The sequence below is a fragment of the Mus pahari genome, chromosome 16 (assembly GCF_900095145.1).
Source record: "Mus pahari chromosome 16, PAHARI_EIJ_v1.1, whole genome shotgun sequence".
Taxonomy (NCBI): domain Eukaryota; kingdom Metazoa; phylum Chordata; class Mammalia; order Rodentia; family Muridae; genus Mus; species Mus pahari.
Window position 1 is genome coordinate 33,234,309 of NC_034605.1, and position 13,730 is coordinate 33,248,038.

Below are 13,730 nucleotides of genomic sequence, written 5' to 3' on the forward strand. Positions count from 1 at the left end.
TAAAACCTAGGACTAGGTATTTTCAAATAAAACCTTTCAAGTTTACTTGTATAACATTCACCAGATGACTTCTAAGATCCATTAAAAGTGTTGTAAGTGCTAAAAACTTTGAAGTAATTTCAGGCATGTAGAAAACACAGAGCAAAGGACCTGCATATACCCTGATTCTAGATACAAGCTTACCATGTGTTTATGACTACACCATGCAACACATCCCATAATACCATTCATCTTGGCTGTACACAGCAATGATTTTTAAATAAATTTCTACAGTGATATACTGTTTTTTTTGTAATTTTACCATTGACTATTCTACAGCATATAAAAGTTGTCTACTGTAAAAATAAAATTGAATGATTTTTAAATAAAGATCTACAGTTTTATAATCTTGACAATAACCCAGTTTAGGAGCATTTCCATCATGACTGGAAACTCCTCTGAGTTTAGCTCAGCCCATCTCTGCCCCCTGCCACAAGCACTGTATGCTGTTAGTCCATTGACCAGGAGATGGACATCTGCCCCATTTCCAAATAACTATTATAAGAACACTTCTAAGAACTTCTGCACATTTGTATATCCATGTTTGCACACTTCTCTTATAACCTAACATAGAAATTATTGAATTGTTTTTAGCTAAGGGATAACCAATTTATACTCTCAATTTTATCAAATGAGATTATCAAAATTTTTCTCCCATTTTGCATATTATATTTTAAATTGCAGGATGATATCTTTTGGAGAAAAATGTCTGTCATTTTAATAAACTTCAAATTACACACTATTTCCTTCATGGCTTATATTTTTGGTGTTATTCCTAGGGTCCCTTTGTCTTTCCCAGAGGTACAAAGGCATTCTTTCCTTTTCCTGACTAGTCCATCATTCTAGCTCTTACATCTGGGTCGAGGGTGGACTCTGATGCTTTCTGTGTAGTAAAGGCCTATGTTTACCTACCCACTTTATACTCAGTGATCTCAGTGCCATTTCTTTGTCTTATTCATCCATGTGTAAATCTTGTCACATATATTAACATAAAAAAGTTATCTAAAGCCAAAAGACTAGTGCTGTAAATGTCATTTTAAAAGAAAATACATATTTATAGCATAGTTTGTATTTATCTACCAAAATGCTATTTCTGCCACTTTCTAGTGCTCCTTGGAGTTCATTTTAGCACGTGGTACCACTTTTCTCCTTAACCTATCTCTTTGAGTATTTTTCATAAAGTAGCTCATTTAGGAACAAAGCCACATTCCTTGCTTAGCTGAGAACATTTTTTTATTTTTGCTTCTTTTGTAGAGGATAGCTGGGCTAGATATAAAACTGCTGCTGTCTGTGCAATATTAGTTGTCTGCATGTTTACTGTTCATGATGTCAGCTATTAACCTCACTGTTCCCTTAGGCTTTCCCAGACATCATTTTGTTTCACTCAGTTTGTTGGGGTTGAGGTGTGGATTTCTGTAGTAGCCTAAATGGGATTAACATCCTTTGGACTTATAAAATGATGTTCATCTAGGACTTTTTTTCAAACTTTTTTATGGCATTTTTTTTTCTATCCATTCTTCTGCAACTCCCACTATGCATTTGTTAGTATGTGACAGATATGTGTCCAACAAGTACTTAAAGCTGTTTTAGTCAGGGTTCTACAGAGATACAGAACTTTAAGGAAACATGATCACTTGATTATAGAGGCTGAGCAATCCCATGGGAAGTCAACAGTGTAGTTCAGACAACAGCAAAAGATGACAGAGTTAAGAAAAGTGATGATATAAATATCAGGCTGAAATCAAATTCCAAGAGCCCAGAAGACAGATGAGAGGAGTGCCAGAATTCAAAGGTATTATACTATTTCTTTCATGGCTCATGTCCTTGGTGTTATTCCTCGGATACCCTCTCAGACCTTGTAGCTCACTCTTTTCTCAGCATCTTCTCGATCTCCTTGTCTCCCAGTCCCCACCCCCTTTCTCAGCCCTCATGGCTCTGCTCCTGTCTGTCTGCCTGTGTACATGTCTACTTGTGTGCCTCTATCCCTTCCCCAATCCTTACTTCTCTCCCTCTACCCCTCAAAAAGAAGTCTTGGATCTGAGAAACAGAAAGAGAGACACTGGTATTTTTCTACCTTTCTTGTTTAATTCAGGTCCTCAGTGAACTAGAGGGTGCCCATGATATAGAATGAATAATAGAACTGAATCCCCCATGTCACATGCCAGTCTTTTCTGGAAGCATCCTCACAAATGAACATGACCATTGTATCTGTTTCAATCGAAACCAAAATCGCATGGACTACACCATTCAGCAGGAAAGATGGGCTCAGAGCATCCCAAGCACAAAGAAGAGCAGTGCTTTACTAGCTGAGTGCCGTTTGCCCAGTCAATAACCATAGAACAACATTTACAATGGTATTCATTCTATCCCTGTTCTTCAAATGGACTCGGTCCTTTAACTCTATCATAAAACTTACTGATATTTCCCATTTACCATGAAAAGTCCAGACTTGAGCCATTCCACTGAGCACCTCGCTCAGATAATACTCATTTCATTGCAGACAATATCATTCTTTGTTTGCACAACTTTACTCTCTAATATGAGCTCAAGTCATTGTCACTTTTTTCTTGATATTTCTTAACATGGCTTCACTTGATTCTTTGAAATCATTGTCTCCTAATTACCACATACTTAAGGAAAATCAGTATTAACAATCTGGGGGGGTGAGATGGGTATTTTGGCACCTATAATTATATATTGTGAAATATGGGACATTTCATAAAATTTATTATAGCAAATCAAAATTTAGATTCCCCAAGAATACTACTTTAATTAATGACCATCTAAACTAAATGCATGAAACCAACCCTCTCTACAATAACTCTTAATATTGCTGCCACTGTTTTTTTGTTTCTCTCTCTCTCTCTCTCTCTCTCTCTCTCTCTCTCTCTCTCTCTCTTTTCTTCCTTCTCTTCATCCCCCTCCTCTTCCCTCTTCCTCCTCTCCTCCTCCTCTTCTCCTTCTTGGGGAAGCTTGTTTTGTTTTTCTTTTAAGCATGGCTTTATAGGGGTCAACTTGGTATAAGCAAATTTTCCTGCAAATCAAAACTGATTACTCATTTGCTCAAAGATCAATAGCAAATCGGAGTTCTAGTATCTATTGATGGATCTACTTATGGACCAATGAGAAAAGTGTATGTGCCACTTCCAAGTGAGCCCTGAATTTCACTGTATCCTGGGCGCCCATTAGTCCATTCCGGCTTTCTCTAAATTCAAGTACAGGCAGATGTGAGTTATATTAGGCCCACTCCCATCTCTTCAGTGTGTATGCATACCTTCTAGTCAACTCAAAGTATCTGAGGAGTTTCTCTAGGTTCCCACCACTGTCTCACGAACTGCAATCTCCTGTTCAAAACAAGACTAGTGAACTTGATGGTGGACCTTGATTGCATCAAACCAGCCGGTAGCATCAATGTAACAGGGCCACACAGCTCTCCCTGATCATCAAAATCTCCACTGTAACTAACAGTTAGCAAATGAGCCATCTCTGTAGTGGAAACAGAGATGCCAGGGCGCACAGTATGTTTTTTCTATGTAGAACAATCCTGTCCACACAACATAAAGAAGGGAAATGGCAGCGACCCAAGCACAAATGTCACATACAACTATTCTTAGCCAAACTTTAGTGACCTTCACAATGATAACTCTTTAACTTATGGCCCAAAATTTCCAGTGAGTTTCCACAGCAAGGCAGCATTGCTGTGGACATTCATCCAGCTTTAGCATTGTTTTGTGGGTATGTTCTGTGGGTTAAAACACATAATCATTGCAAAGGCAAATCAAATGCAACTTTTCAAAGCAATCTCTTAACATAAGCTCACATGCATACACAATGTTACACATATATTTTATCAGCCTTCATTTCAGAAAGATGAACTGTTTAAACATCTGAAGAGGCAGGTTTCCAAGACCAGAAAACAAGGTAACCATCAGTCAGAGCCCTTGATGCACTAACAACTCAAATAGGAAACTCATTCATTCTGACAATGTCTGTTCTTACAGTTAAGCATAGTCGAAGCCTAACAAGTATTTGGCTAATTAAATCCTACAGATGTTCAAGATAAGATGAACTTCTCAATCAAGATCCAGCTAATGAAGAGGTGAAGGAGATTGGCCAGATAGCACAACAGTTCTTTGAGAAAGTCCAAAAGGTCAAGAATGACTATGCAAAAGGAAAGCCATTTTCATATAGGCTCCAGGCAATTTTCCTCTTGTACTGCTGGGACTCTGTAATATGCAGCCTGCTCTAATAATATTCAATAAATTATTCATCTTCGCTATCTGCATGTAAATAGAGAAGCATGTCTACATGCAAGATACAAAAGAGTTATTTTCTAATCCAATGACTCATTAAAAAGTGTCACATCTAACAATAGGCTAGTTGGTGTTTAGTGCACCAAAGACAAAAATAGAAAGCATAAAAGTTGTTTTATATATAGACAAAGATGAAAGGTAGGAAGCGACGTGATTTCCTTTAAAATGGACTAACAAATTAAAACTCCTATTTGTGATATATTATCTCTCTTTAATGTCCTGTTTCAAAGGAAATTATTGCAAAATGTTCATCAAACCCACAGACTATAAAGTCAGAATACACATGTTACAAATTATTTCCCGTTTCATGTGCAGTTATCAATATTGTTGCCTTCTGAAGCAAAACTGAAATTTGAAAAAATAAAAATAACATGAAGGAGATGCCATAAACAAAATATGACATTAAGAGGAAACAAGGGGGGCAGAAAAATATGCTGAGGGACTGGAGATGAGACAGGGGCAGATTCTTGAAGCAACATATCATAAAAATGAACATATTAACATATATATTTTTTATATATTTAAAGGACCAGGAAAGGAAGACAATAACTGAACACCCATGTGCTGCTGTATCTTGGCTTGATCCCTTCTTGTAAGCCACTAGTGTCTATGATAGGAAATGAGTAACTGCTAGCATGACCTGCTGGTGTGAGCCCGTAATCCCAGATTCCCAGGAGGCTCCAGCAGAAGGGTCACCAGCCCAAGGCTCCCCTCCCTAGACTATTTTAAAAGATTGTCTCAAAAGTGAATGTCACCCATACTTCCAGTCAAGAAAAGAACTTAAAAAAAAAAAAAAAAGATGACAGGTTGGCATGTATTTTATCACCTTTCTGGTAAGGATTAAGGGAAGAGGGGGAAAAAAAAAACCAAAACAGTAGAGATTAACAGGAACAGCTAGCAAATTATCCTTGTTAAAGAAATGAAAAGAAGAGACAGAACAAATGATGCTCAGCACACACAACAAAGCTGAATCCTAACACTCGTACTCAAGAGAAACCAATAAAGAAGGGACAAGATGAAATAAGGCCATGTGACTACAAAACAAGAAAGAGAAGTGGTGTCACACGTGCAATGGAACCCATGAAAAAAGTGAACTTCTCAGGGCCTCTCTTTTCCATTTTAAATATAATCCCACTTCAAGTCTCTATATAATGACCAGATGTAGCTCAATAGACTAGCCATCTTTAATAAATACTTCTCTAAGCTATTACTTTTAATTATCACTTAAAACTCAAAACTGTAAAAGCTAAATTCAATTATAAGCCCTAAAAGATTTCAGCTGCTATTTATAAACCAATTTCAAGACCCTGATTACATGATGGTTTTTACATTAGAACTAATCCACTGAAAAATTTCATGAAACCATTTTATTATTACCTATTACTGAATTTTGAACTCAAACAGTAGCTGCTTATGATTCACTTCATAACACTAAACCTGAGTCAAAGAAAGCCAAGCCATGTATATGATTTGTGCAAGTTACTATACACGTTGCACTGATACTCAGTGTTGTCTGTGGATAAAGAGCAGAATCTGACTAAACCCCACAGATCTAAAGGCCTTGAGAGAGGAGGACAGCCACCCAGGTGTCTGGTCAGTGAGCAAGGGAGAACGGTCATTCACAAGCCAGCACGTACAGTGAAAGAATGTTAGAAACATGATGACCTACAAAACAAGTGTTTCTTAACTCCGTTGTGGCCCTACCTCCTCAACCTCCTCCTATCAAGCTCCTCCCTCTTCTCATTCTCACAGATTAGCTTGGAGAGTCCTTACATGTTGTAAAAACAGCAACCATCTGGCGAGTGGGACTCCTTTGTATATATTTGTCTTTCATTTCTTTTTTTCTTAAGGCTTTGTAAAACAGCCAACAGCCAGAGTTTCCTTTAAAACTTCATTAAACCCACCAATTTGAGATGCCAGGCCCCTGTTTCTGATTTCTTAGTCGCTTGCTGACCGATGGCTTTGCACAGGTGCAGACCTAGTAGGCACACACTAAAACGGCAGATCTGAGTCCTAAGCTCTGGGTCTGTCTCCTGGATACTTCCTGGGAAAGCAATCCAAGGTGATACTGGGGGCAGAGGGCACAGAGGACTCAAAGCTGGTCTCTACTCTGCTCAACATAATTGCTCATATGCAACACTTTTCATGGGAAGAGGCATGTTCAGATAGCCACAACCAAAGTACCCTCCCTTCAAATATTTTCATCTTGAGAAATGAAAACTCAAATGAATTCAGCAGAAATAACAGCTTCTTCACAAGTTGAGGCTGGAAAAGAATATGTAATATTAAAACTGGCTGGACAACTCACGTTCCGATCCAGCCGTTCTTCAAGTAGGAAGAACTTAATAGTAACTCGAGTAACAGCACTTAACAGAAATACTAAGATGGAGCTGGTGAGAAAGAGGACTCGGCAGTTAAGAGTGCTTATCACTCTGGCAAAGGATTTGAATCTGGTTCCCAAAACATACATCAGGCAACCTCACACCTGCTTAGAACAGCAGCGCTACGTGTATCCAAAGCCTCTGGCATGCTGGGATATCGTGCATATACCCAAACACTGACATACACACATACATGGAATTCAAAAACATTGATATACTGAAAGGAAAGAAGCCAACTCTGGAATAGAGAGCCTATAGACGTAGCGGTGGTCCCTCAGCTCAGTAGTTTTTCTAGACATTATCAAAACATAAAGAACCCTATACTCTTGGCGACCCACCAGAACTTGCTGGTAACACCCTGTACATTTCAGTCACAGGATTGGGAAAAATCAAGCTGGTACTGACCTAGAATCTTTCTCCCTGACAACTAAGCTTTTATAATTCCAAAAGGTGCTAACAGGCTGCTGGGGGAGAGATGGCAGCAACAGGTTGATCCAGGACTGAACCTGCAACCAACAATGATGACTGGCATAGCAAGATATGTCCACTGGTACAATCGTGGCACAAATGTTATGGGGATAACCAACCACTTTCTGGTTGGGTTTAATGACTACTCCACAGGAGGAAGCTCATACCTGGTGTATCTGAACAAGAACACATGGCTGGGGTGGTTCACAGGCACTGGGAAGGAAAGTATCACCATTATTTTGCTACTTCATATAATATCAAACTGCCCTCTGAATAGGTGTGATTCTCTACAGATTAGTGCAGCTTTCAGGGCTGGTCAGAGAAGCCTTAGTGCACTCGATGACAGTTTATACAGAGACTCACAAAGGAGCAAAGTGCAGAGAACAAGAAGCTGTGGAGTGCTTAGTCATACATGACAAAACATCAAGGAAGATGGGGAAAAATGGCCAAAAATGGCCACCAATGCTCAGAGATAAATAAGGCAAAATAGTCCCTTCTGGACATAACAGGGCTGGTGGACTCACAGTACTGTGGCTGCCTGCACAAGACCTGGATGAGAACAGTCTGCTCAGCACTCCAGCTTGGACAGCAGGGTGCGTGAGCCTCTACCCCTGGCTGAGATGCTACTGACAGTGAATGGCTGCTGGGGGAAGGGGAGTTTTCTTCAGCAATGTGGTCCAGGTAGGTTGACCATACTCCAGGGGGTAGACCAATGTTCATGAGTGTACAGACAGCACTAGTCGATGCAATGGGTAGCTTAAAAAAAAAAATAAGAGTTTAAGGGAAGATAGATAAGTACGTGACCAAAACACATTTTGTAATTGTATGATATTCTCAAAGAAAAAATAAAAACCATACTCTTTAAGACAAATTAAACTAACATTTTTAAAAAATAAGATCTTACCTGGTAAGATGCTATGATAAAGTTAGAGAACACGGTTTAAATCTCTGGAAATCTGAAGATTATTTTATGTCAAAACGCATGCTGCACAGAGAAATAGACCTGCCCTATACCATTAAGTGTGACACTGAAAGCAATGCTACCCAGGAGGTTCGCAGTGATGCTCTGCCACAAGCGCACACTCCTGCAGGCTTAGTTCACAGTGACCGAGTTAGACTCAACCACAGACATATGACAGAGTGTACCTACACGACACATCCTCTCGCTCTAACAGAAACGCTTCCTGCAGGAAATTACAATACACATGGAATCTTATGTCTTAATTATGCCTTCTGTAAGCAGAGACACCTTTTCTGACAAGGGAAGGAAATGTGTCTGGTGTGTCAGTTATCTGCAATCTACCTCAAATGTCCTTTCAAACTATCAACAGCCAAAAGAGTCCTAATGAGCACGTAGTAGCCCTGACCCTGATCAGAAGCCCCTCAGACCACGGCCTGCCTTGCTAGGACAGACTTCCCCATTCGAAGTTTGTTGAAGAGCTGCAAGGTTGTGATATTTCCAACAATAAAGTGATAAGGGTATCTATCCCTGTTCTGTGTATATTTCCTGCTAGAAAATGACAGGAATGTAGTATGTGACTTTGGGAACCAGTGAGACAACTTTAACTTTTTTATCTTTTCTTTTTAATTTAATTTAATTTTTTTGACTTATTCACTTTTACATCCTGCTAACAGCCCAGCTCCCAGTTACCCCCCAACACACACACACACACACACACACACAACACTTCTCCCATCTCCCCCTCCCCAAAATTCAACTTTTAAGAAGGAACCCCACAACCTGAGGAGATGGCTCAGTGGCTAAGCATTTGGTACATGAGAAGGAGGGTCTGAGTCTAGATCCCCAGCACCCACATAAGAAGCCAGGGGTGGCAGCCCAAGCCTCTAACCTCAGCCCTGGGAGAAGGGCAGAAACAGAAGGACGCCTATGGCTTACTGGCGTTCACCCAAGTGAAAACCAAGAACAATAAGCTCCAGGTTCAGTGACAGACCTTGTCTCAGGAAATATGGCAGAGAGTAATAGAGGTCACCCATTAGAGTCATCCTCCTGTTATCTAGGACATTGAATATACATAATACATCTTCTATTTCATAGTACACTCTGCTAGAACTTCAACTTGTTGCTAATTTTCCTTAAAGCCAATCAAGGAAAAAGCCTATCACTACAACCACATTCCACTGAAGAGATTTATTAGGACTGGGCATGAAGAAACCCTGTGGTGAAAAGGCACACCTTCTAAAATAAATGCACTAAATAGCACTTAGGAAGTAAGAAAGAGAAAGCTCTCAGGCACTGGTTACAATCAAATAGTCAATCAAATGTCTTAAGTGTTTAGTTTTCTGAACTGTAATGATAATGAACTTGTAGTTTCTACATTAAAACACATGTGGCTCTGCAGTAACACTTCCCTGCCTCCAGTATGTACTTAGAACTGCAAGATTCATCATATCCTTAGGAGAATGGACAACAATTTTCTTGGCCTAACAGCTGACAATAAAACTAGAGAAAGTGTATTTTATGCAAAATTTCAAGTCAACTTTAACCCATGCACATACAAAAGAGTTTTCCCTATAGAGACGCTTCACTACCTCCCTGTTTATATTCAGCTCTCATCACTAGCTTCAATGAAGAAGCCCTTTTGCTCACTTTCTAACTTAAGTACCTTAACATCAAAGCAAATTAAAACATTCTGCTGATTTAAAAAGAAAAAAGAAAAAAGAACTCTTTACTAACTCCTAGACACCAAAAAGGCTCTCCCCTAGATAATAATAATAATAATAATAATAATAATAATAATAATAATAATAATTTCCTAGCAATAAATAAAAGAAGAAACACACATGCGCAGAACAAATTGAAGGAACAAAAGGAGTGATGAGGATTTGAAGGGAAGAGGAAAAGTTGAGCAGCAAAGTTACACTGGAGGGGGTGGGCGTAACAGGCAGCAAGTCCTCCCTCCTCACCATCCTGTTCTCCACAGCAGCTTCGCAGAACAGAAGGAACATGGGCTTTGGAACCAGACAGCAAGGGTTCAGACTTGGCGCTGCCCAGTGCAGCCTCAGTGCAGCCTCAGTACAGCAGCAGTGCAGCAAGGCCTGCTGCAGCGTGCAAAGGAATTAGTGTCTATGGAGAAGATTAGCTGCGAAGAACTAGACAAGGTGCTGATTACAGTTGCTACAGTAATGAATGCGAGTGCAGTCCTAGCAAGACCCATGGTGCTAATGATGTGAGGAAAGTCTCATACACTACAAGTGAATGTAATCTTCCACTTAGATAAAAAACTGACAATGAAAATCAATTTTGCAAGTGATTTGTTACCTAAGTAATTAAAGTATTATAGATTCGAGGCGAAGCCTATGAAGTCGCTCATGTGCAGTAACAGGAAGGGAAGGAGGCACAGATAAAGACCCTCACTGGATCTGGAAACCTACACATGTGTGCAGGAAGCTCACAGAACAGCAGCTGCTTTCCACCCTAGGACCCTAAATTACACCCAACCACAGACAGTGGCTGCAGTGCCAGGCACCTAGAGAGGAATGCCAAGGCCAACCTCCAACACCAAGCTTAACAAGGTTATGATCAGCCAGCCTAACAGTTTTTAATTTCGTTAAAATATCACATAGGAAAAAACTTTCTGTGTGTGTGTGTGCATGTACACATGCATGTACTGCATGTTCATGTATGCAGGTTCACATAGTGTATGGGGACACATGCACAGGATCCTAGGTATGGCACAGAGACCAAGAGACGAGCACAGTTTGAAGATGCTCAGGCGCCACCCCTTGTTTCTGAGACAGGCTCATTCATAGAGAGGCCTGAACCTTTTAACATTGACTCGCCAAGGCTGGCTGAGCAGTGAGCCCTGGGCATCCATCTATGCCCGTCCACCTTCCCTGAGCTTGGTTTACAAGCACATGCTACCGTGCCAACTGCTTTCCTCTGGGTGCTGGGGATCAAACTTAGGTGCCCAGGCTTGCACAGAAGCATTTTGCTGACTGAATTGTTCCTCTATCCTTAGAGAGGCAGGGTATATAAAAAGTACGCTACAGCTATATGTGTTAAGTGGACATGTTTTATTAATGGGGTCAGAACTTGCTGTGTTTTACAAACAAGTCCTTTGAGAGTAAAAAAAAAAATGAAGTTTATATATAATACAGATTTGTTATGGAACTGATATTTTACAATCTTTATCATATGTTGTAATATCATATCAAGCAATACGTTTTAGAAATCAGAACATGGATCTCAGAAACTGCCATGTCTGAGCATACCATATAGATAGCATAAATAATCGGTAAAGGCATTCGAATTGAAACTGGCATACAGTAGCAGATTTCATCATGTCTTTCATTAAGATTATTAACGTCTCATCTTCCCACATAGCCAGACTGTGATTTACAAGGGGTGAGCATGTAGGCTCAGCCTGACAGTAGGTAAGTCAATATTTAAGCAAGGAAGAAAGGCAGGGCGATTTCTCTATCAGGTAGTGGAATTTGTTTATTCAGGTCTGTGTTTAACTTAGCATACAAAGTAAGAAATTCATTATGATTGTAGCATCTTTATACATATTTGTTCTTGTTTGTTATCCTCCAAACCCTCCCTGACCCCCCCTACTCCCCACAAAGCTAGTCAGCCAGTCTCTCTTTCTCCCTCTCCCTCTCCCCCCACATCTTAAAATTAGTTTTCATGGTCCCATATCTGGTTTTATAACTTGTACTGCCCATCAACAAATGTGTAAACGCACACAAACACAAACAACTTATGGAGGAAGATGACCCAGTGGGTAAATATACCTGCCACCAATTTGACATCCTGAGTTCAATTCCTAGGACCCAATTACCTACATATCATTGGATGCAAAAGAACATGGGTCCAAGTGGATGCTAGAGAGCGAGCATCCCACTGGACTCCAGAGACTGAAGATTCTGCTAGACACTAGGAAGCAAGGATCCTTTTGGGATGCAGAGAACACAGGTTTTAATGGACAAAGATTGAAGGTCCTCCTGAGCACCAGAGAACAAGACTACCTCTGGATACCAATGAGCAAGGATACTAAGTACATCAATGCCAGCCTAGGTGGACACAGATGAATGTGGAAAATAGCTCTGGAGAGGCAATCAGAGGTTATAGAGTTCTGTTTGGGACATTAAGATAAAAGCAATGGAGCTGGAAGGTCTATAGAAAAACCGTTAAATCCTCTCCAGCTGCAGCTGAGAACACTAAGCATCAGAAAAGTAATGCGTCCGAAGGCAATCAACAGATGTATCAGTGCTTTGGTGGGGAGGGTGGTGGAGGGTTACAGATGTTGCACATTATTGCTCTGGCTTGGGCTCTCTAAATGAAGTGTGGGCTGCAGAAACAGAAGGTAAAGAACGAGTCTTTACACATTAAGATGAACACAGAGCCTGACTTGTAGACTTCTGTTAACTAAGCAAACAGCCACTCACTCAAGCTCTCCAGGGTTTAGTGATCACACCCGCTAAGTGCACCTAACAGACTATGCCTCTGTCTCCAACCCTCTCATGATATGCTAGCACTGAGCTTATCGCTTTTCAACCTCCAAGCGGCCAGTGAGAATTCCCATCGACTGCATCTCTCCTATTGTTTCTCACAACTAAACGCAGCACAGGCTCCCCTGTGAACCTACACTGGGCCAAACTCATTAGTGAGAAGCCATTCCTTATCACCCTGGCCAGGGAGAGAAAGGGCTCGTCTCCTACAGAAACTTTAGCTCTACACACGGCCAGGGAAGTGCATATTGAGTACTACTTGTTTTTAAAAGCCATTCTGTTTTTTAGAGAAGGTTTAGGGTCACAGATAAACTGAGCACCTGCACCCTCGTGCCCCAGTGGTGGGTTTCTTTTCTTTTTTTCCTAGTAAGTTATTTCTTTAATGGAATTAGAATACATTATAGTATAAATGATTTGCAAATTTCAATAGAATAGTTAAGGTTGAATAAGAATATGTTTTAGAAAGATAGAAGAAAGTCTTACAAATTATTTTCCATAGGATGGTGGGTTATGATAGATCTGGCACTGACAGGTTCTTAGGGTTCTTAGATGCCCCTACCCCAAGTATCTTCTGGGTTATTCTCACTCACCTCTTCCCTACATATCTAACTACAAACAGCCACAGATTCTGTTGTTGCTTCTATAGTTGCCCTCTGCAAGAATGTCATATAGTTGATTGATCACATAGCATGTGGCTTTTAAGAATTAAAATTACTTTAATAACAATAAAAATTGCCTTATTTTACTCCACAAAACCATTTTATGTCTTTTCATGACTTCATTGTTCATTTTTTAGTGTTTTACAAAAAAATTTAAAATAAAAATTTTAAGAAACTATGAGCAAATTCCCTGATTCATTTGGAACCAGAAATAAATAAATAAATAAATAAATAGATAAATAAATAAATAAATAAATCCTGGTCAATGTGTGAGTCAAAGGACAAAATTTATGATTTTTAGCCTACAATGATATCCTTTATTTAAAAAATGCTCAATAAGTGTTAACTGAAGGGCTGGAGAGAAGGCTCAGTGGTTTAAGAGCACTGATTGCTCTTCC

The 13,730-nt window shown here is 39.9% G+C and overlaps 1 protein-coding gene across 1 annotated transcript in view; it reads right to left on the reverse strand.

Annotated features, from left to right (window-relative positions):
- Cdkal1 (CDK5 regulatory subunit associated protein 1 like 1) overlaps window positions 1–13,730 on the reverse strand; it is a 505,752-nt gene that overhangs the window by 351,110 nt on the left and 140,912 nt on the right. The window contains exons 7-8 of the mRNA XM_021216130.2: window positions 10,127–10,261; window positions 8,352–8,385 (exon numbers count right to left, since the gene is read on the reverse strand). Of these exons, the coding sequence (XP_021071789.1) occupies window positions 8,352–8,385; window positions 10,127–10,261 (169 nt within the window). The remainder of the gene's footprint in view (window positions 1–8,351; window positions 8,386–10,126; window positions 10,262–13,730) is intronic.